At 44.0% G+C, this 24,407-nt stretch overlaps 2 protein-coding genes across 2 annotated transcripts in view; one reads left to right on the top strand and one right to left on the bottom strand.

Moving 5' to 3' along the window:
* Positions 1–24,407, top strand: part of LOC139387167 (ubiquitin carboxyl-terminal hydrolase 14-like) — a 237,162-nt gene that overhangs the window by 79,260 nt on the left and 133,495 nt on the right. The gene's annotated exons all lie outside the window — the stretch shown is intronic.
* LOC139386747 (GREB1-like protein) overlaps positions 1–24,407 on the bottom strand; it is a 36,260-nt gene that overhangs the window by 874 nt on the left and 10,979 nt on the right. The window contains 23 exon segments of the mRNA XM_071132566.1: positions 2,398–2,637; positions 4,679–5,048; positions 5,788–5,953; positions 7,058–7,262; positions 10,546–10,707; positions 11,212–11,351; positions 11,611–11,661; positions 11,664–11,738; positions 11,921–12,023; positions 12,359–12,921; positions 13,115–13,214; positions 13,216–13,360; positions 13,617–13,732; positions 16,046–16,388; positions 16,508–16,534; positions 16,536–16,636; positions 18,703–18,881; positions 18,884–18,894; positions 19,164–19,344; positions 19,540–19,737; positions 19,912–20,046; positions 22,103–22,231; positions 22,779–23,078. Coding sequence (XP_070988667.1) covers positions 2,398–2,637; positions 4,679–5,048; positions 5,788–5,953; positions 7,058–7,262; positions 10,546–10,707; positions 11,212–11,351; positions 11,611–11,661; positions 11,664–11,738; positions 11,921–12,023; positions 12,359–12,921; positions 13,115–13,214; positions 13,216–13,360; positions 13,617–13,732; positions 16,046–16,388; positions 16,508–16,534; positions 16,536–16,636; positions 18,703–18,881; positions 18,884–18,894; positions 19,164–19,344; positions 19,540–19,737; positions 19,912–20,046; positions 22,103–22,231; positions 22,779–23,078 — 4,040 coding nt within the window.

The raw sequence follows: 24,407 nt of genomic DNA, 5'->3' as shown, positions 1-24,407 counted from the left end.
TCAGTTTCGTGGGCTTTAGCTCTTTTGGTCGCCCTGGGTGGATCCAGGCGATCAACGCTGGTAAATTATCTGTGAAAACCAGGCTGTCAATTCTGACTAACCTCGCTTCCCTTACTTTCACAGGCATAATGGTGCAGTTAATTCAGGGTTCAGCAAGGGCCTCATACAGGTTGCCAACGCTTAGGCAGGCGGGGCACAGGACATGACCATCTTCTACTTGTAGTTTAGCTTCACAAGAGGAGCAGCTATGCATGCCCAGTGTTCTCTTAGAATGTGAAGAAAAAATATATAAAATAAACAAATAAAATATTTATTATGCAATAATCTGATTAATCTAGTTAACTAATATAATAGTAACTGGAGACTGTATTACAACAACTATCACAATACAGAGTAAAGGTAGAGAGCTGCAATAATCTGTCAGGAATTGTACAGCACCTGCCAAACAATTTAGGGTGAGCCTAGCTATGACCACAGGGCTGGAGCAGGAGATATATCATGCTTAGGAGAGATATCACATAGGCTTTTTAATGTGAAACATGCACAAATGGCCGTTGTTTGGTAAGCCAAGCTGACAACACACAGTGGCAGCTAGGTGGAGTTAGTAAACTAGCTGATGATACACAGTGGCGCTAGCTTGTAGCATGCCAGTAATACCAGGGGAGAGGGAAGCCTAGGGGAGGCAATCCAAATCTCACGTCTTATAGCTGAGTAGGCTAACAACCTTCCTAGACGCGGTTATCAAGGGAAGTGACCCGTTCGAGTTTTAAATAGTCGAAGGACAACGAGTGCCCAGTGGCCTCGATAACGAGCACAGCAGTGGAGAATATCTTGACAAGGTTAGCACCGGAGTACGGTGGCCAAGACACACACACACCACTTTGACATTGTAAGGGTATTGTGTATAGGCCAGTGACCAAACATTTATATTTAATCCATTTTAAATTCAAGCTGTAACAACAAAATGTGGAAATCTTAAGATTTTCACATTCTCTCCACCCCTTTTCAAAAGATTGCTCAGCTAATACTCAGGGCCTATGTTGAGGTAACTGACTAAATCTTACCTCAGGGCCTATGTTAAACACCCTCCCCCCATAGGCCAGAGAGAAAAAACGTGAAGTTTTACAGATAATCTCGTGCTATTTTACACATTTTGACACGAAGCTCCGATTTTTTAACTGTTTTAGAACTCAGGGTTTCTTAAAAGATGGGACAATATCAACTATATTGTGATTGAGAGCTACCCCTCAGTCCCGAGCTGACCCTCAGTCCCGAGCTGACCCTCAGTCCCGAGCTAGCCCTCAGTCCAGTGGGGCCCTCTGTTAGGGTTCTTAGGCCAAGGTCGGCACACGCCACTCTAAGGACGCTAAGAAAGCAGACTAAGGCTATGTTGGAGTGGGGTCCATGTCCCGCGCCAGAGCCGCCACCATGGATAGACGCCCACCCAGACCCTCCCCTATGGGTTTAGGTGTGTGGCCAGGAGTCCGCACCTTTGGGGGGGGGGGGGGGGGTACTGTCACACCCTGGCCTTAGTATTTTGTGTTTCCTGTCTCTGTGTTTTGGTTTTTCCAGGTTTTCTTGTTTTGTATATGTATATTGTTCACATTATCATCTTTATTAAAGATGTTCAACCATAACCACGCTGCATTTTGGTCCGCCTTTCCTTCGACGGAAGAATCCCGTAACACAAACGTCTTTTTGTTTTGTTTTATAGCTCTATTGAAGACTCCAGGGCTGATTTAGTTAGCATTTTGGCATGTTTTTCTAGGTTGAGAACATAAAACAACATGTATAAAGCAAATATTATCTCTTATACCTAGAACAGCAAATACTTCAACAGCAAATGTTGCAGAACAGTGATTCTAATATTTGTTCTGAATATTTACAAAAAAACAATATCTCACCATCAGTGATGGAATTGACAAGCCACTGACGGAGATGACAATAGATCTTGAAAACAGACATATTGCCTCTAAAAATAAAAGTTCAATACAAACAATTGTAAAATATGGAGAATGATTCATTTCAAAATCCCCAATAAAAACAACCAGTTGACATTAGACAGAAATCTGACGGAGTTGATGTTTTACATAGTTGACAAAAACAAAAATGTTCTTCTTCATTCAAGTGGTATTCAAAGCAGCAATTTTGTTTTTCCTCAGTAGCTTTATGACTCCAAAATCTAATGACATGTAACATATTTTAACCAAAATTCATTTCTATCAGGCAGACGGAGTTGACAGTTCATGGTTGTGACCAAGGTGATTCCAATATTGTCTGTTTAAATCTATCAAAAGTAGAGAACTTTACAGATTATGAATGGTATTTTGGCGCTACATGTAATGAGGACATGAATAAGGATTTTAGACAAATCAGGAAACTGTCTATGGATCTTACCTCAGGGCCTATGTTGAGGAAACCGTCTATGGATTTTACTTCAGGGCCTATGTTGAAGAAACTGTCTATGGACAGCACAGGGTTGCTGTTGTTCTGTACTGCCGTGGGGAACAGTCTGTGGCTGCAGCTTTGGAGGAACTTCTCTAGGAGGAACTGAGCCGGGGCAGCCAGGAGGGTGTGATCACTGTCTGGGGCACAGACATACTGGTACGGGCTGATGGGGGCTGTATTCTCCATCACCTAGAGGGGGAGCAGGTTGGGGGTTAGGGTGACTGACTGTGTTTCAGACATATTTAGGCACATACAAACACACTATATTATGTACAATACCAGTCAAACGTTTAGACACACCTACTCATTCAAGGTTTTTCTTTATTTTTTACTATTTTCTACATTGTAGAATAATAATGAATACATCAAAGCTATGAAATAAAACATATGGAATCATGTAGTAACCAAAAAAGTGTTAAAGAAATTAACAAAATATTTTATACTTGAGATTCTTCAAAGTAGCAACCCTTTACCTTGATGACAGCTTTGAACACACTTGGCATTCTCTCAACCAGCTTCATGAGGTAGTCACCTGGAATGCATTTCAATTAACAGGTGTGCCTTGTTAAAAGTTAATTTGTGAAATTTATTTCCTTATGCCAATCTGTTGTGTTGTGAAAAGGTAGAGTTGGTATACAGAAGATATCACAATATGGTAAAAGACCAAGTCCATATTATGGCAAGAACAGCTCAAATAAGCAAAGAGAAACGACAGTGCCATCAGAGACTCTGGGTTCGCGCCCAGGCTCTGTCGTAACCGGCCGCGACCGGGAGGTCCGTGGGGCGACGCACAATTGGCCTAGCGTCGCCCAGGTTAGGGAGGGGTTGGCCGGTAGGGATGTCCTTGTCTCATCGCGCACCAGCGACTCCTGTGGCTCTCACGAGGACCGCCACAGGAAAGGAAGACCCAGTTACTTCTGCTGCAGAGGATAAGTTCATTAGTGTTGACTACACCTCAGTTTGCACCCAAAATAAATGCTTCACAGAGTTCAATCAGAGTTTAATCAGATAATCAGGCCGTCATTATCAAATTGCTGCAAAAAAAAAACTATACTAAACTTGATAAGAAGAAGAGACTTGCTTGGCCAAGAAACACGAGCAATGGACATTAGACCGGTTGAAATCTGTCCTTTGGTCTGATGAGTCCAAGTTAGAGATTTTTGGTTCCAACCACCATGTCTTTGTGAGATGCAGAGATCATCTGTTCACCTACTCTGCATGTGTGGTTCCCATCGTAAAGCATGGAGGAGGAGGTGTGATGGTGTGGGGGTGCATTGCTGGTGACATTGTCAGTGATTTATTTAGAATTCAAGGCATACTTAACCAGCATTGTGTAGCCATACGCCATCCCATCTGGTTTGCTCTTAGTGGGACTATCATTTGTTTTTCAACAGGACAATGACTCAAAACACTCCTCCAGGCTGTGTAAGGGCTATTTGACCAAGGAGAGTGATGGAGTGCTGCATAAGATGACCTGGCCTCCACAATTATCCGACCGAAACCCAATTGAGATTGTTTGGGATGAGTTGGACCGCAGAGTGAAGGAAAAGCAGCCAATAAGTGCTCAGCATGTGTGGGAACTCATTCAAGACTGTTGGAAAAGCATTCCTCATGAAGTTGCTTGAGAGAATGCCAAGAGTGTGAAAAGCTAAAATATATTTGATTTGTTTAACACTTTGTTGGTTACTACATGATTCCTTGTGTTATTTATTTTTTGTATTTGACCTTTATTTAGCTAGGCAAGTCAGTTTAGAATAAATTCTTATTTACAATGACGGCCTGCCAAAAGGAATCCTCCAGGGAAGGGGGCTGGGATTAAAAATCCCAAAATAAAATTAAAATATAGGAAAAAAAACACACAACACAACAAGAGAGACAATACAACACTACATAAAGAGAGACCTAAGACAACAACATAGCATGGCAGTAACACATGACAACACAGCAAGGAAGCAACACAACATGACAACAACATGGTAGCAACACGGTAGCAACACAACATGGCAGTAGCACAAAACATGGTACAAACATTATTGGGCACAGACAAAAGCACAAAGTTATTTCATAGTAGTGATGTCTTCACTATTATTCTACAATGTAGAAAATAATAAAAATAAAGAAAAACCCTTGAATGAGTAGGTGTGTCCTTACTTTTGAATGGTACTGTATATATATAAAAAAAAAGTTGAAAAGAAGGATGTGGTAGAACAAGTAGGAGCAGAAAACTCACTGTGAGTTTGGGTTTGACCAGAAAGTCCTTGTGTCCTCCAAAGGGAATGTGTTTCTTCATCAGGCTGAAGTGGTTGAAATGACAGAGCAGCAGACCACTGCTGTTGGCTCTCAGGTTGAAGTCCACCTCCTCACAGCTGTACCTGTTGAGGTCGTACTGGACGTTCTGTGTCAGGTCCACATTGAGCATGACAAAGTCATGGAGGTGGCATCGGGAGAAGGGCATGGCAGGCAGGCGGCGGGCCAGGGCACTGCTCCACTTGCGGGTGCCACACATGGTATACAGGAAGATCTTAGGAGTAGCCTCAATGTGCTGCAGCACCGTCTTCAAAGACACGTTGGTCAGACTGGGCCCTGTGTCTGCCATATCACTGAGGGAGAGAGGGAAGAGACAGATATTAGTAAGGGTGTTGATGGAGTAGTCCAGATAAATTATGGTTCTTTCTGAGAATTCATTGCAGATCAATATTCATGGACCAACAATCAGGGATTTTTTGAGTATATACAAAGTTCTCCCACGTAAAAAGATGAGAGAGGCCTGTAATTTTCATCATAGGTACACTTTAACTATGACAGACAAAATGAGAAAAAAAATCCAGAAAATCACATTGTAGGATTTTTAATGAATTTATTTGCAAATGATGGTGGAAAATAAGTATTTGGTCAATAACAAAAGTTTATCTCAATACTTTGTTATATACCCTTTGTTGGCAATGACAGAGGTCAAATGTTTTCTGTAAGTCTTCACGAGGTTTTCACACACTGTTTCCTCCATGCAGATCTCCTCTAGAGCAGTGATGTTTTGGGGCTGTTGCTGGGCAACACGGACTAACACAGACTTTTTAAGTGGGAGAACTTGCACAATTGGTGGCTGACTAAATACTTTTTTGTCCCACTGTATATATATTTTTTACATTTTAGTCATTTAGCAGACACTCTTATCCAGAGCGACTTACATGCATACATGTTGGTACTTTTTCATACTGGTCCCCAGTGGGAATCAAACCCACAACCCTGGCATTGCAAGCGCCATGCTCTACCAACTGAGCCACACATGAGGATATGCTTGCATGCGTGTGTGTGCATGCCAGTTTGAATTTGAAACTGTACCTGCTGCTGTACTGGGGTTGGTGTGCGTTCCAGAGCACACAGGAGTCGTTCATCATGACTATGAAGGGCCAGATGTCCTGCCTCTTGACCCCCTGCTCTCCCAGACGGTTCCTCTCCAGCTCCAGGTTGTGGTATGACAGCTCCTTGATCATGAACCGAGCTGCCCCTGGGACAGTAATGTTACAGCTATGTTACTGACAGTGTGGGTATGCTCCAAATGGCACTCTATTCCCAATATGGTGCATTACTTTTGACCAGGGCTCTGACCATAATGACATATATGATGATGGTGGAGATCCACTGATCCCTTATTTATTTTATTTAGTTTGGTCTAGTCACATGACCTGACTAGAAAAAGGTCTGGACTGTGGTTATCCCCAAGGTCAAATCCAAACAGATTTATTGTGGGTCAAATTCACAAATTGTATGAACACAGCAGAAAAATATTTGCCAACCACTAACTAAAGAGCTCTACCACAGAGCTCCAACTCTAAAGGCTCTAACTCAAACGACAGTCTGAACACAGTAGCTTTGACCTGAATTCTAATTATTACTTTATGGGTCCGTCCACCTGCTGAACTGTCCTGTTTTTATCGCCCTTTACCTAATGCCCCTATTGCTGCATGTGCCATGTGCCTGTAGTGCTGCAACACTATTGGTCCATCCATAAAGACTACACACCTGATTGGTGGATCCATATTTCAGACTACTGGCCTAGTTGTGTTTTCATTGACCATTAACCCTATTGGTTAATGTAATATTTAACTCTTACCTACTGACTACAACCTTACTCAACAGACGGCAAGATACAGTATGTCTCTTGAAGTTCACACTGACTGCCATAAATTCATCACTATCAGCAGAGAGAGATAAGCTACTAGACAAACTAAAAGTGTAAAATACATTAGTGTATAAAGAAATACATAAATATAGTTAATAAAACACAAGGCAGCTCTATGATCTCTTTGCTGAGTGTTCTATCACACATTACTATGGTCCTCAATGCTACCACTCAGCAGTGAAACACCTTATTGAGCACTATGATGGGACGAAAAACCTGTAGTACTGCAACTTTCCAATCAAGGATCACAGAACTAGACCAATGAAATGAGAGGAACTATCTAAATGAGGGGTGAGGTTGCCCCTAGAAGCTGATCTAGGGTCAGTTGTGTATTTTCCCCGCTAATGGTTAAGGATAGGATTGTGGGAGGGAAAGCTGATCCTAGAACTGTACCTCGGGGAAACTTCAGCGCAGAGCCCAGACACTCACCGACTCCGGCGCTGTTCAACATGGCTGGCAGCACCAGCAGGATGTGGTTGGGCCATTTTCTCCTGTAGTGTTGCATCTCGTATTCCTTGACCACCAGGATGTGGAGGTGGGCGGTGCCCTCCATGGCATGGAAAATGTTGAAAAGGCTGTGCTCCTGACGCCCCGTGGTCGGGGTGAAGATGGGGCTCTTCAACAGACTGGGGTCCTGGGGAGAGAAAGTAGAGATATAGTTAAAGTTGCATTGTGCAGCCGGCTAGGGCCCAGGTAGCCTGGTCAAGCAGACTGACTGTTGAGCTGAGCTATCACGAGATCAGGCTGCTTCCATTAGACTAGGACCAGGGCTCATTAGCATCAAACCACTAAAGTGAGAGAAGGAGAGGTACATCAGTGTATAGATCGCTCTGTGTGAGACATGTGGCAACTTCTTGTAACATAATGATGTGTGTCTGTGTTGATAAAGTGTTGCTTACTGTAGGTGTTGTTTACTGTAGGTGTTGCTTAAATGTTGCTTATGGCACGGTTTCATTGAAACATATAACATGCAGTTAGGAAAGATAAGGCAAGCTTTTTCAAAAAGATATTGGTATCCTGTAGCACTCAGAAAGGTTCTGGGACACTGAAGTCCATAGAGAATAAGAGCACCTCCTCCCAGCTGCCCACTGCACTGAGGCAAAAATCCACTATAATTGAGAATTTTATTTAGCATTTTTCTACGGCTGGCCATGCTTTCCACCTGGCTACCCCTACTCCGGTCAACAGCCCCCCACAGCAACTCACCCAAGCCTCCCCATTTCTCCTTCACCCAAATCCAGATAGCTGATGTTCTGAAAGAGCTGCAAAATCTGGACCCCTACAAATCAGCCTGGCTAGACTATCTGGACCCTCTCTTTCTAAAATGATCTGCCGAAATTGTTTCAACCCCTATTACTAGCCTGTTCAACCTCTCTTTCATATCGTCTGAGATTCCCAAAGATTGGAAAGCTGCAGCGATCATCCCCCTCTTCAAAGGGGAAGACACTCTAGGCCCAAACTGCTACAGATCTATATCCATCCTACCCTGCCTTTCTAAAGTCTTCGAAAGCCAAGTTAACAAACAGATCACCGACCATTTGGAATTCCACTGTACCTTCTCCGCTATGCAATCTGGTTTCAGAGCTGGTCATGGGTGCACCTTAGCCACGCTCAAGGTCCTAAACAATACCATAACCGCCATTGATATGAGACATTCCTGTGCAGCTGTATTCATCGACCTGGCCAAGGCTTTCGACTCTGTCAATTACCACATTCTTATCAGCAGACTCAGTAATCTTGGTTTCTCAAAGGACTGCCTCGCCTGGTTCACTAACTACTTCTCAGACAGAGTTCAAAGTGTCAAATCGGAGGGCCTGTTGTCCGGACCTCTGGCAGTCTTTACGGGGGTGCCACAGGGTTCAAATCCCAGGCCGACTCTCTTCTCTGTATACATCAACGATGTGGCTCTTGCTGCTGGTGATTCTCTGATCCACTTCTAAGCAGATGACACCATTCTGTATACTTCTGGCCCTTCTTAGTACACTGTGTTAACTAACCTCCAAACGAGCTTCAATGCAATACAACTCTCCTTCAGTGGCCTCCAACTGCTCTTAAATGCAAGTAAAACTAAATGCATGCTCTTAAACTGATCGCTGCCCACACCTGCCCGCCGGTCCAGCATCACTGCTCTGGACGGTTCTGACTTAGAATACAGTATGTGGACAACTACAAATACCTAGGTGTCTGGCTAGACTGTAAACTCTCCTTCCAGACTCACATTAAGCATCTCCAATACAAAATTAAATCTAGAATCGTCTTCCTATTTCGCAACAAAGCATCCTTCACTCATTATGCCAAACATACCCTCGTAAAACTGACCATCCTACCGATCCTCGACTTTGGCGATGTCATTTACAAAATAGCCTCCAACACGCTACTCAACAAATTGGATCCAATCTATCACAGTGCCATCCGTTTTGTCACCAAAGCCCCATATACTACCCACCACTGCGACCTGTACGTTATCGTTGGCTGGCCCTCGCTTCATACTCGTCGCCAATCCCACTGGCTCCAGGTAATCTACAAGTCTTTGCTAGGTAAAGCCCCGCAATATCTCAGCTCACTGGTCACCATAGCAGCACCCACCCGTAACATGCGCTCCAGCAGGTATATCTCACTGGTTACCCCCAAAGCCAATTGCTCCTTTGGCTGCCTTTCCTTCTAGTTCTCTGCTGCCAATGACTGGAACGAACTGCAAAAATCACTGAAGCTGGAGACTCACATCTCCCTCACTAACTTTAAGCACCAGCTGTCAGAGCAGCTCACAGATCATTGCACCTGTACATAGCCCATCTGTAAATAGCCCATCCAACTAACTCATCCCCATACTGTATTTATTTATGTATCTTGCTCCTTTGCACCCTAGAATCTGTACTTGCACATTCATCTTCTGCACATCTATCATTCCAGTGTTTAATTGGTATATTGTTAGTGTTCGTTTCCTCGTTTCCTTATCAATTAGTTACTCATTGGTGAAATTAGCATTATGACAATAACTTTAATTAAATAATTTAAAAAAACTTTATTAATGCAATTGCAGACAGAAGTTGACAAACAGGAACATATCATGAATGTTTCTGAGTAAGTTCTATATCCAACAAAAGGTCTCCAGAGTTTTATTAAACCCTAAGTTGTGCCCTGGTGATGTCACTGCCTACGTCATCATCCTCTACTCCCAGGACCAAAACCATGCCTACAAAGCTGTATAAACAGGGCCTTTATTGTTAGCTAAACACTTAACAGTAAATGTCCCCTTCCCCCAAAGTTGATTTATTGTGGAATGTTTACGTAGTCTTATCTCCTTCACTCCCCTGCAGAGTTCTGTCTAAGTCACACATTTCTAAGAAGGGCCTCTTTATAATGAGGCAGAAAAAGAGAGAGAAAACTAAAATACAAATGTAGAACCATACTAAACTTCTACAATATTGTTAATCAGTAGTCTAAAACCCTATAAATGCCAGTAGGGAGGGGTCTTTCAACCCCTCACCTTCTATTAATAAAACATAAGCATAATCCATTTTTTATAATACATCAAACACTTTGGTACAACCCTTTTCATGACCCCTAGGTGAACCCCTATTTATTGCCTCCCGTATCTTACCTAATTTGCACACTGTATAGACCTTTTCTACTGTATTATTGACTATACGTTTGTTTATTCCATGTGTAACTCTGTGTTGTTGTATGTGTCGAACTGCTTTGCTTTATCTTGACTAGGTCGCAGTTGTAAATGAGAACTTGTTCTCAACTAGCCTACCTGGTTAAATAAAGGTGAAATAAAAAGATATATATAAAAAATGCACTACTGATTACAGAAGCTGAAGGGAGAACATTCCTTGCCACTATTCATACTCATCTTGGGAACAACATTCTTAGAACTGGAGGGCAGACTCAAGATTGTCCATATCACCCTTTACCTGCGCAGAGACGAGGGGCAGCCTCATGCTCTCCAGGTGACTGCCGTGCTGGCTGAAAACAAAGTGCTGCTCCTTGGCCTTGGGGATGATGAAGTGGAGCTGCACCTCCTCTCCCAGCATGGACGAGCAGAATGTGAAGGCGTGGAAGGTGCACTCCGACAGCTGAACAAAAACACATCAACACACATCGTTACACATCCTGTACACTCAGAGCTCCACCACCCAACACACCACGCAGTACACCACTCAGTACACCACACCACCCAGCACACCACACATCACACCACCCAGTACACCACCCAGCACACCACACATCACACCACTCAGTACACCACACATCACACCACTCGGCACATCACCCGGCACACCATCCAGCACACCACCCAGCACACCACCCAGCACAAAAGGCTGCAATGCTCAGCACAACAGTCCTTCTACAAGTTGGGTGGTGTTTTTCTATAGGTTTAGAAAAGTGGAAGAAGGGTGGGGCTGTTGAGAACACACAACACAGCAATAGTTGACACAGGTGTTCTGTTAGTTAAGCCAATAAATCAAGTTCTCCCATGAGATAAACAATCTCTTCACAATGACAAACTACTTTTCCCTCCCAGAACCATCTTTAGATCTAAATATATAGATGGCTCTGTTCCCTCCCTATGTACTGACCTGTGTGGCAGGGCTTCCTTCACAATAATGGTGACACTGCTCACAATGGTGAAATGCATTGTGGGCCGCGAACATACTCAGCCGAATCGACACAGTCTCCCTCTTTACAGGCATTTGGCTCTCTCCTTCCAGTTTGGGATCTGCATGGACAAATATTACAGTTACATCCACATGCTATGGGACAAAGCAGTTTAAGATACACACAGACAACAAATCAATATACATATCACACTTGAGGTAGAAGTTGCCCTTAAACTAAGATCAGATGATGTAAGATCAGATGTTAACACCAAATATTAACTCAACCTATTAATGGGGTCCACTCATATCTGACCCTGAATCAGGGCAGCTTCCTTCTACAATGACATGGGCCGTGAATAAGAGTTTATTTCTGCTGACCTTTCAAGCCCTTTGGCATCTTGTCAGTGTAAACGGAACTGGCCCTTCTGAGGGTAGTTTGCGGATCTCCTCGATGTCTGGCCACTGGGTCCTGGCTGGGGGTGTGGCCTCAGACATGTCCGTGGTCGCTAGAAGAGGAGGAGAATGACACATCGATAAACATTTACATCAGCTTCAGTTCCTCGAGTCACACAGCATCAGAGAGAGAGAGAGAGAGAGAGAGAGAGAGAGAGAGAGAGAGAGAGAGAGAGAGAGAGAGAGAGAGAAAAAAGACAGAGATAGATAAAACATAAGATCCAGCTCTCCTTACTTTCCTCCAGCTCTTCTTCATCGTACACATCCACTTCCAGCAGTCTAATCAACATGCGGAACAGGATGCGTAGAAACTGCAGGTAGGCACCGGTCTTCCCCACCTATTATAGAGAACAGAGTAATTAAATGGACTTACCTATCCGGTTGTTACAACTGACATGCTGACATTGCATGCAGCCACCAACACTTAATCTTAGGCATCCATTCAAATACCATAATTAAACACAATTGCCTCTTAGGACTCTATACAACTAGGTCGATATTCCCTTGCACATGGTGGTAGAAGACTGATACTTATCTCTGTGTCCGAATGGGAGGGATATGATAGGACAATCCATATCAGCATGCAGCTCTAGACTATGCCGGATGGCATGCAGAGGAGAGGTGCTGTCATTGATATAGATATGAGGTGATTAATATCTGTATGGTCTCTAACCTGTGGGGGTCCACTGAGCAGCAGGCGTTGTGGGTGTGGCACCGGGGGAGCTTCGTGGTCGGCATGGTGCTCCCCGGCTACGGTCCACTGTCTGTAGAAGATACTCTGCTCTGCCCCCTGGAGGTTAGGTCTGACGAGGGGGATCAGCAGGCTGCTCCAGCCCACATCAGCGTGAGGCAGCAGGGAGAAGGAGCTCAGCTGGCTCCCTGATTCTGGAGCCAGGAGGTTGTAGGCTGCGTGGGACAGGATGACAGTCCGCGGAGAGACTAGAGGTGACTTGCTGCCATAGCCACACCCCGTGGACTGGCTGGGGCATTGGGTAGAGGAGGAAGAAGAGCAGGAGGGAGGGGTGTTGGAGGGGCAGGGGGCGGCATTACCCAGGGAGTCACACTCCTGTTTGACCCGGCAGGGGGAAGATGAGGCCGTGCCCGGAATAGTCCATCATCAAAAAAAAAAAAAAAAAAAAAAAAAAATGATGCTGCCGGCCCTGCCTCCGGGGGGGCAGGAGGAGGTGGAGGGCTTCTGGGAGGAGTCAGGGATGTCAGAAGAGCTGACCCCGTTCTCTGCCAGAGAGCCTGAGAAAGGGAGAGGAATAGGATGGGGAGAGAGAAAGTCCAGACTCATAGAATAGTCTTTCAACTGTTTCATAAACCCTTTCCAACTGTAACACCCTCACTACACAGTATCTTGAAACCTGAAAACAAGCGGCTCATCCTCATTTCCTAAACATGTTGAGTCTGTTGTCCAGGGACCTACCGGAGGCTTTAGTAGCAGTGCTGACATTGCTCTGGGACTTCTCCAGGTCCACATGAAGCTCTAGGCCTGGGTCCTGGGGGACGCTGGTTTTGTCTGTCTCTTGGGTCCCTGTGGGCCATTGCCTTGCGGGGCTCCTGCACCATCCCCAGGGACACGTAGGAGCAGGCTAGACCTACCTCCTGCTCCAGGGCCGTACGTGTCAGGTAGCTGGAGTCGATCAGACGCAGGTCACAGTACTTCAGAGACCTTTAAGGGGAAAAAATAGGAAAGGTGAGGTAGGGGATTCTGCAGTTTTACCAAGTCAATCCAATAGATGGTAAACCTTTTTTACAGGATGGTGATGACCATTGGGACTAGGTATCCGAATTGGGAAACACTTTGCATTACTAGCAGTATTACAACATTACTATAGAGGTTTATGAGCAACCTCAAGTGCTACACAAATTTGCAATACTACTTGCTAATACTACTGTGGCAAATGTGATGTGTTTGAGTTGATCACCTTGGGAAGGTCTCACCCAGAGGGTCTTTTCCAGTGAGGATGACGACACAGGGAAGACCCTCCAGATCCTCATAGGTTTGAGGGATCCAGTCCTCATTTTCACATCCCTGCCAGGCCTGCAGCAACAACACAACACACAATTAGAAATGTTTCCGGACGAAATTAAAACCAAGTTAGGTAACACTTTATTTAGAAAGTCCATCTGTAGACGCTCTACAAACTATCACTAATATTTCAACTGTCTACTAATCCTAACTCTAGCCCCAACCGTTACCCTTATCCTAACCCTAAACGTAACTCTTACCCTAACCCTTACCTTAACCTTTTTGGGATAGAGTGCAGCATTTTCACTTTTGGATGAATAGCGTGCCCAGAGTGAACTGCCTCATACTCTGTCCCAGATGCTAATATATGCATATTATTATTAGTATGGGATAGTAAACATTCTGAAGTTTCTAAAACAGTTTGAATGATGTCTGTGAGTATAACAGAACTTAAATGTCAGGAAACAATTGAGAAAAATCAAACCAGGAAGTGGGACATCTGAGGTTTGTAGTTTTCCAAAGCTTGGCCTACACATTGAGATATGGATAAAGTTGCACATCTTACGGCTTCCACTAGATGTCAACCGTCTTTAGAAACTTGAATGAGGATTCTACTATAAAGGAGGGGCTCATGAGACCTCTTTGAGTCAGTGGTCTGGCAGAGAGCCTTGGTCTCATGATGCACGCTCCCGACAGAGTTACCTCTCGTTCCAGTGCTTTTCTGAAGACAAAGGAATTCTCCGGTTGGAACATTATAGATGTTTTATGTTAAAAACAGCCTAAAAATTGATTCCATACATCGTTTGACATGTTTTAAAGGACTGTAACGGAACTTTTCAAGTTTTTGTCTGGATGAAGTGCCTGTGCATCATGAAGATGGATTACTGGGCTGAACACGCTAACAACAAGTGGACATTTGGACATAAATTATGGAACTATATGGAACAAATCAGTCATTTATTGTCGAACTGGGATTCCTGGGAGTGCCTTCTGATGAAGATCATCAAAGGTAAGTGAATATTTATGGTGTTGTTTCTAACTTTGTTGATTCCAAAATGGCGGATATTCCTCTGGCTGTTTTGGGTTCTGAGCACCGTTCTCAGATTATGCTTTTTCCGTAAAGTTTTTTTGAAATCTGACACAGCGGTTGCATTAACTTCTTCGATATAGGGGGCGCTCTTTTAATTTTTGGATGAAAAACGTTCCCGTTTTAAACAAGATATGTTGTCACGAAAAGATGCTTGACTATGCATATAATTGACAGCTTTGGAAAGAAAACACTCTGATGTTTCCAAAACTGCAAAGATATTGTCTGTGAGTGCCACAGAACTGATGTTACAGAAAAAAAACAGATAAAAATACAATCAGGAAGTGCCGCATTTTTTGAAACCGCCTCATGGCAATGACTCCTTATATGGTTGTGGAGGAGCTAGGAGTCAGCTTACCTTTTCCACGTTTTCCCCAAGGTGTCTGCAGCATTGTGACGTATTTGTAGGCATATCATTGGAAGATTGACCATAAGAGACTACATTTACCAGGTGGTCGCTAGGTGTCTTCCGTTGCAATTATTGCGTAATCTCCAGCTGCAGTATTTTTTCGTTTTCTTCTGATGAGAAGCTGCCACCACTGATAGATTATCGAATAGATATGTGAAAAACACCTTGAGGATTGATTCTAAATAACGTTTGCCATGTTTCTGTCGATATTATGGAGCTAATTTGGAAAAAAGTTCGGCGTTGTAAGTGACTGCATTTTCGTTTTTTTCTTTCTTAGCCAAACGTGATGAACAAAACGGAGCTATTTCTCTTACACAAATAATATTTTTGGGAAAAAATGAACATTTGCTATCTAACTGAGAGTCTCGTCATTGAAAACATCCAAAGTTCTTCAAAGGTAAATTATTTTATTTGAATGCTTTTCTTGTTTTTGTGAAAATGTTGCCTGCTGAATGCTAGGCTTAATGCTATGCTAGGCTATCAATACTCTTACACAAATGCTTGTGTAGCTTTGGTTAAAGCATATTTTGAAAATCTGAGATGACAGTGTTGTTAACAAAAGGCTAAGCTTGTGTTCCAATATATTTATTTCATTTCATTTGTGATTTTCATGAATAGGAAACGTTGCGTTATGGTAATGAGCTTGAGGCTATGATTACGCTCCCGGATACGGGATTGCTCGAGGTTAAGAGGTTAAGGAGAAGTCGTATCTTTTGTATTCGGCGCATGTGACTAATAAGATTTTATTTGACTCTAAACCTAACCCTAACTGTGACGTTAACAAGTAGTTGCTTATCAACAGATATTTTGTTGATGGTATTACCATATGTAGAGCACCTACAGATGGACTATCCAAACTATCCAAATAAAGTGTGACCCCAAATCTCACCCTGAGTCGGTTAGCGAAGTGCCGTGGAAGGCTGAGCTCGGCGGCAGGGTTCCCCAGCAGTATGGCAAAGCAGAACTGGAGACCCAGCTTGTCCCTGACGTCCTCCAGGCGCTCCTGGGCCAGCATGGCTAGCTGCAGAGAGGGCACCCGGATCAGCAGCATGTGGCCCCGGCCCCTGGTCCCCTCCCGGCCCGGAGCACTGATCAGATCCTCCACCATGGCCAGGGTCTCGGGAGTGATGTTGTCCCGTAGGGAAGGAGAGGAGATCAGAGCCATCATGGCTTCTGTGTACTGCTGGATCAACAGGTAGCTCCTGATCACCATGCTGTGTAGGTGGGGATGTCTGCAAAAGAGAAAGTACAGGTGGTGGTGTTAGTCGTTTTAAGGCAGGTTTGGTGTCCAGGTGAACTGGATTAGCCGCTTTTTGGGGACCTGACCCCTGACGCAGAGTGACTGACTGACCTCTCCAGCAGCATGTTGACCATCTTCAGCGTCATCACAGCGCAGGATGGGGCTGGCCACCCCCCACCGCAGAGAGCTGCTGTTGTCCCTCAGGCCAAAGTACACCAGCTCCTTAGGAGAGACCTCCCCCTATGGGTCAAACACAAGAACATCAGCTGCTGTTTATGCAAACTGACTGTTCTCTGTGTCTGTCAGTTACATTTACATTTGTTTTTAATTGTATTTATTTAACCAGGTAGGCCAGTTGAGAACAAGTTCTCATTTACAACTGCGACCTGGCCAAGATAAAGCAAAGCAGTGCGACACAAACAATACAGAGTTACACATGGGATAAACAGACGTACAGTCAATAACACAATAGAACAATCTATATACAGTGTGTGCAAATGTAGAAAGGCAATAAATAGGCCATAGAGGAGTAAAAAATTACAATTTAGCATTAACAGCATTACTGGAGTGATAGATGTGCAAGTAGAGATACTGGGGTGCAAAAGAGCAAAAATATAAAAATGTGGGGATGAGGTAGTTGGGTGGGCTATTTACAGGTGGGCTGTGTACAGGTGCAGTGATCGGTAAGCTGCTCTGACTGCTGATGCTTATAGCTAATGAGGGAGATGTAAGTCTCCAGCTTAAGTGACTGTTGCTGTTCGTTCCAGTCATTGGCAGCAGAGAACTGGAAGGAAAGGTGGCCAAAAGAGGTGTTGGCTTGGGGGATGACCAGAGAAATATACCTGCTGGAACGCGTGCTGCTGTTGCTATGGTGACCAGCGAGCTGAGATAAGGCGGGGATTTACCTAGCAAAGACTTATAGATGACCTGGAGCCAGTGGGTTTGGCGACGGATATGTAGTGAGGGCCAGCCAACGGGAGCATACAGGTCACAGTGGTGGGTAGTATATGGGGCGTTAGTGACAAAACGGATGGCACTGTGATAGACTACATCCAATTTGCTGAGTAGAGTGTCGGAGGCTAGTCGAGGATCGGTAGGATGGTCAGCTTTACGGGGGTATGTTTGGCAGCATGAGTGAAGGAGGCTTTGTTGCGAAATCGGAAGACGATTCTAGATTTCATTTTGTATTGGAGATATTTAATTAATGTGAATCTCGAAGGAGAGTTTACAGTCTAACCAGACACCTAAGTATTTGTAGTTGTCCACATATTCTAAGTCAGAACCGTCTAGAGTAGTGATGCTAGTCAGGCAGACAGGTGCGGGCAGCGATCAATTGAAGAGCATGCATTTAGTTTTACTAGCATTTAAGAGAAGTTGGAGGCCACGGAAGGAGTGTTGTATGGCATTGAAGCTTGTTTGGAGGTGTGTTAACACAGTGTCAAAAGAAAGGCCAGATGATTCAGAATGGTGTTGTCTGCGTAAAGGTGGATCAGAGAATCACCAGCAGCAAGAGCCACATCGTTGATGTATACAGAGAAAAGAGTCGGCTCGAGAATTGAACCCTGTGGCACCACCATAGAGACCACCAGAAATCCGGACAACAGGCCCTCCGATTTGACACACTGAACTCTATCTGAGAGTCCGATAAGAATGCGGTGATTGCCAGAGTCGAAAGCCTTGGCCAGGTCGATGAAGAAGGCTGCACTGTACTCTATTTTATCGATGGCGGTTATGATATCGTTTAGGACCATGAGCGTGGCTGAGTTGCACCCGTGACCAGCTCGGAAAACAGATTGCATAGTGGAGAAGGTACGGTGGGATTCTAAATGTCCGGTGATCTGTTTGTTAACTTATCTTTCGAAGACTTTAGAAAGGCAGGGCAGAATGGATATAGATCTGTAGCAGTTTGGGTTTAGAGTGTCTCCCCCTTTGTTTTTGTCACACTGCTTTGCTTTATCTTGGCCATGTCGCAGTTGTAAATGAGAACTGGTTCTCAACTGGCCTACCTGGTTAAATAAAGGTGAAATAAAAATAAATTCTTACAATTTGAAGAGAGGGGGTGACTGTGGCAGCTTTCCAATCTTGTTGTCTCAGTGGTGGAACAATTTTCGACCCCATTATTTGTGCGGCTATTTAGATGTTTTTACTTGCATTGACTGTGATATGGGTTTGTTTTCCTACCTTAGTTGAATGCACTGACTAAGTCACTCTTGATAGAAGTGTCTGCTAAATGACCCAAATGTGAATGTAATTCCAAATAGGTACCACCAGAAGATGTAGATGAACCACTGCACAGGGCCACTCACCAGGCTGTCTGTGTTGTCTGGCCAGTGCACCTCGTTGTGAACGCTGATGCGGGACTGTCTTGTCTGCAGGGCGAAGGGGAAGCAGCTGACCTGCAGCACCAGCAGGTTCAAGGCCTCCAGGACCTCCTGGCAGTTTACCACCCTGTCAGCTATACCCTGAAGCTCCCCGTGGCAGACGAGCCGGACCGGGCACTACACAGCGAGAGGAAACAAAAATGAAGGTAAGTTGTTCTGTCCTGTTCTATATTTATGACGAAAAATATACCTCTGCTCTTTTCTGTCTTGTTCTGACTTGGCTTGGACTGTTCTGTTCTTATTCAGTACAATGTGTAGCCGAGGACTGACCCTCTAGCCATAGCAAAGTTTTCATTACAACATCTGTCAGAACCAACAGGATCAGCAGCACAACTTCCAGTTTACTCAAATCTGTGTGTGCATGTGTGTGTGTGTGTATGTGTTACCTGGTCAGGTCCACGTGGGAGTTGTCGTGGATGAGCACGAACAGGGTGTAGGGATTCTGTTTGACTTTCCTCATAAAGGCCTCCATCTTGGCGTGGACGTCTCCATCTAGACGCACCACGTACTGGTCTGACCTCTGGTGAGCTGAGGAAGCATCCTCTATACCCAGGTCCACTAGCACTCCTGTTAGAGACAGGCAGAAAGAGATTACTAAAAGTCCAACAATCATTACTATGAAACGTCATAAAAGGCAGATATACTGTAATCTTGAGATGAGTCTCTTGTAGACGACCACCTAAAGATGTGATTTTTCAATCCATTGTATTGCCAGTGCACCCTTTAAATTCTAATTTGACCCTGTCCGCCCCTCATGAATACCTGATTGTTGGATGCGATGAGAGGTCTGGTTCATCAGGACGTGAGACGGAGAAACCAGAACCAGGAAGTCCACCTTGCAGAAGCGGCCCAGATCCAGACTCTGGCTGCCTGAGTCTGCTATGGAACACACCAGGGAGAGCAGGCTCCTGGCTACACTCAGCTGGGGAGAGTGGATCTGAAACATGTCACTCAGCAGCTCTGTTGGAGAAAGGGGGGAGGAACCTGCAGGTCAGCATACTGGAAACTTAGAGCTGAATATATACAGTAGATTACTTTGATATCTATCCATCCATATTCTGATCCAGAAGCTTCATAGTGAGTCTCCAGCAGGAAAAGGAGGAGAAGACGGACCATACAGTAGCCATGCCTCACCTGACTCGGAGGGAGGTACCATGGTGGCTGCCTCCTGGGACGGGATGTGGTCGGTGACATCGCCCTGGAAGGGCTGGATGACCTGGCCCTTCCGTTGCCGCTGGATGTGTAGCAGCTGCTTGTCCAGGTTGTCCCCTGGAAACAACAACACAACAGGCCACTACCCGTCAGAGACAAAGACACTCACACACACAGCAGCTACATAAGCAAAACCTCATCAAATATTGATGCGTCTGTCTGTGGCACAGTGTCCCGTTCCCATCCTGTGACTGCCAAACTGCCAGTTCAAGGTATTGCTGAACAAAGCAGTAGGGATGGGCCAGTGGGCATTAAGGAAGGTGAATATGCATCATTGGGAAAAGATACATAAACAGAATAATATGGGACCTAGATTGTGGTGTTGTTCTGTTTTCATATTGACACTAAAATAAACATTGTCCTTGAAACACAGTTCATGTTTGTTTGATTAATTGATTGATTCATTAAATGGACTACCTACATACAGTGGGGCGAAAAAGTATTTAGTCAGCCACCAATTGTGCAAGTTCTCCCACAAAAGATGAGAGAGGCCTGTAATTTACATCATAGGTACACTTCAACTATGACAGACAAAATGAGAAAAAAAATCCAGAAAATAACATTGTAGGATTTTTTATGAATTAATTTGCAAATTATGGTGGAAAATAAGTATTTGGTCAATAACAAAAGTTTATCTCAATACTTGAGATACTGTTATATACCCTTTGTTGGCAATGACAGAGGTCAAACGTTTTCTGTAAGTCTTCACAAGGTTTTCACACACTGTTGCTGGTATTTTGGCCCATCCCTCCATGCAGATCTCCTCTAGAGCAGTGATGTTTTGGGGCTGTTGCTGGGCAACACAGACTTTCAACTCCCTCCAAAGACTTTCTATGGGGTTGAGATCTGGAGACTGGCTAGGCCACTCCAGGACCTTGAAATGCTTCTTACGAAGCCACTCCTTCGTTGCCCGGGTGGTGTGTTTGGGATCATTGTCATGCTGAAAGACCCAGCCACGTTTCATCTTCAATGCCCTTGCTGGTGGAAGGAGGTTTTCACTCAAAATCTCACGATACATGGCCCCATTCATTCTTTCCTTTACACGGATCAGTCGTCCTGGTCCCTTTGCAGAAAAACAGCCCCAAAGCATGATGTTTCCACCCCCATGCTTCACAGTAGGTATGGTGTTCTTTGGATGCAACTCAGCATTCTTTGTCCTCAAAACACGACGAGTTGAGTTTTTACCAAAAAGTTATATTTTGGTTTCATCTGACCATATGACATTCTCCCAATCTTCTTCTGGATCATCCAAATGCTCTCTAGCAAACTTCAGATGGGCCTGGACATGTACTGGCTTAAGCAGGGGGACACGTCAGGCACTGCAGGATTTGAGTCCCTGGCGGCGTAGTGTGTTACTGATGGTAGGCTTTGTTACTTTTGTCCCAGCTTTCTTCAGGTCATTCACTAGGTCCCCCCGTGTGGTTCTGGGATTTTTGCTCATCGTTCTTGTGATCATTTTGACCCCACGGGGTGAGATCTTGCGTGGAGCCCCAGATCGAGGCAGATTATCAGTGGTCTTGTATGTCTTCCATGTCCTAATAATGGCTCCCACAGTTGATTTCTTCAAACCAAGCTGCTTACCTATTGCAGATTCAGTCTTCCCAGCCTGGTGCAGGTCTACAATTTTGTTTCTGGTGTCCTTTGACAGCTCTTTGGTCTTGGCCATAGTGGAGTTTGGAGTGTGACTGTTTAAGGTTGTGGACAGGTGTCTTTTATACTGATAACAAGTTCAAACAGGTGCCATTAATACAGGTAACGAGTGGAGGACAGAGGAGCCTCTTAAAGAAGAAGTTACAGGTCTGTGAGAGCCAGAAATCTTGCTTGTTTGTAGGTGACCAAATACTTATTTTCCACCATAATTTGCAAATAAATTCATTAAAAACAATGTGATTTTCTGATTTTTTTCTGATTTTGTCTGTCATAGTTGAAGTGTACCTATGATGAAAATTACAGGCCTCTGTCATCTTTTTAAGTGGGAGAACTTGCACAATTGGTGGCTGACTAAATATTTTTAATTACTTTTCCTCCAACAAAAAAATGAGAAAATAGAAGTAGAAATGATCTTTGAGTTTTTTCCATTGATGTCCTGTCCCATGGCACTTACTATGCTCACCTAGTGATGTGGTTTTGAAGTTAGACTCTAGGACACTGACTTTTCCTGTTATGAGCTCGTAGCTGATCTCCTTCAGGAACTCATTGGTGGTGAGCATTCCCTCAGCTAGTGCTCTCGCCTGGTACTTCCCTGTAAGACACATGTAGACAAGTGTGAATGAGCCTGAGTGTCCTCATTAGCCCACAGAGCTAATGCCTAGGCAGCTCTGGGAGCTGACGCAAGACTTAGGGTCTCAGGCAAGGTTCACCTACTATAATTACTTCCTTTGGTACGCTATTAATCAGGGATCATAAACTAGATTCAGTTGCGGGCCAATTCTTTCTAGAATGGATAGTCAAGGGGCCGAACATAATTACAAATAATTTTAACAGATGTAATATTTATCTAAAACGTAACTATTTCAAACCTTGTTACATTTATATACGATCACATATATCTCTTTATTATGGAAACAGATTTGCAAAATTAAAATCACTTGGAGCTGATTTGCTGGTGTCTTTTATGTCCAACAAATATATAAAAATGTTATCTGAGAAAACTTGGGGCGGGGGTCAAATCACCCGTTGGCCAAATTCGGACCGTGGACCACCAGTTGGGGAACACTGCTATAACTATACAGACACAACACATCTAGGTATTGTAGTGTAAAGACAGTATGAGAACTGAGAACACTCACCCAGAACGAGCACACAGAACTCATTGCCGCTCATCTTGGAGGCAAAAACAATAACCACGTAGGTGGGCAGGCACTGTTGGTGGGGCGGCCCATTGCAGAGTGAGCGCAGGGACTCGGAGATGCCCTCCCCCAGGGAGTTTTGGGTGACTAGGACCTGAACCCTGCCCCCAGTTACGCTGGCCCTCAGGCGGGCTAGCCAGGGCAGCTGGGCCGGGGAGATGGAGAGACCTCCAGGACAAATCAACATGGCCTTCAGCACAATCTGCTCTAACAACTCCCTCAGAGGGATCTGCTCCGAACCTGGGGTGGGGGGAGGAGAGATGAGGAGAGGACAAGTGTAGAGAAGAGAAGTAAAGAGAACAGAAGATAAAAAATGCATATATCAGTTTCCCATGTCTACTTGCTATTTGTTTTGCAGGTGACAGTGTTCTTATGCAGTGCTTCATTTGAGATGGATCCTCCGGTACCTCTCTGTTTTGGACTGTTTTGTTTCCGGAACCTCTCATGGCCTGAGAAATAATTTTCACTTTTAGCAATGTAAAAATGTGAAAAAAAGTTGCCTCTTTGTTAAATCCCCTGCCCCAATGTAATGTGAAAAAGTAGATATTCGAAGAGTTGATTCGGGTTGGGCCGGCTTATGGTTTGGGCAACATTACAACCTATGCTTGAGACAAACGCGTGGCCATGGCAGTGTGAGAAGAACGCCTGCATCTCTCACAGAACTAGAATGACATTCACTTTCTATGATCCCTCTCTCTGCTCTGATAGACATGAGCCTGCAACTCTCATCTCTCCAGCACAAAGGGTTCTGGAGCTGCAGCACCCCTGGTGAATTGTAATAAATGAGCCAAAGTTATAGAGTTACTGCTATCTGTTCAGAAATAAATGAGCCAAAGTTATAGAGTTACTGCTATCTGTTCAGAAATAAATGAGCCAAAGTTATGGAGTTACTGCTATCTGTTCAGAAATAAATGAGCCAAAGTTATAGAGTTACTGCTATCTGTTCAGAAATAAATGAGCCAAAGTTATAGAGTTACTGCTGTCTGTTCAGAAATAAATGAGCCAAAGTTATAGAGTTACTGCTATCTGTTCAGAAATAAATGAAATAATTCAGAGTAGCCTACTACACCAAGAAAAGGCCTATAATTTTGACACAGAGAATCAATAACTTCTTTTTAAAAATGGCCTAGTTGTGGATTGTGTATATTCCAACAACAAGGCATAGCCTACAGACGGGAACACGCGGTAAATCTGTGAATGAACAGCATGAAAAATAAAAAATAAACCTTTTTCCAATATAATCGCAGGAAAACACAGGTTGGAATGCAAAGGGTTCCTGATGAAAAGAGAAGACTCTAATTTGTCTGCAGTAGGCTAACAAAATATTTTATTTTACAAAGTAAAATAACAGAGACATGCTTTCAAGTGAAACTGGACTATAATTTCCTCCTCATATTGTAGCCACAAGTGTCTCCACACACCTAGGATATTGATGGATTCAAGACAAGGTCATTTTTATCACATTCTCAGTTTGTCAGTGTCAAAGTAGTCTGTCAATTTGACAACTTAAAGATTCCAGTTATGTAAAATTATCCAGAATTGCATTATACTTAGACCACACTAGGTCAG

Source organism: Oncorhynchus clarkii, chromosome 28 (genome assembly GCF_045791955.1).
Source record: "Oncorhynchus clarkii lewisi isolate Uvic-CL-2024 chromosome 28, UVic_Ocla_1.0, whole genome shotgun sequence".
Classification (NCBI taxonomy): Eukaryota; Metazoa; Chordata; class Actinopteri; order Salmoniformes; family Salmonidae; genus Oncorhynchus; species Oncorhynchus clarkii.
The sequence above is the reverse complement of the archived record's forward strand: the minus strand, read 5'-3'. Positions and strand labels throughout refer to the sequence as shown.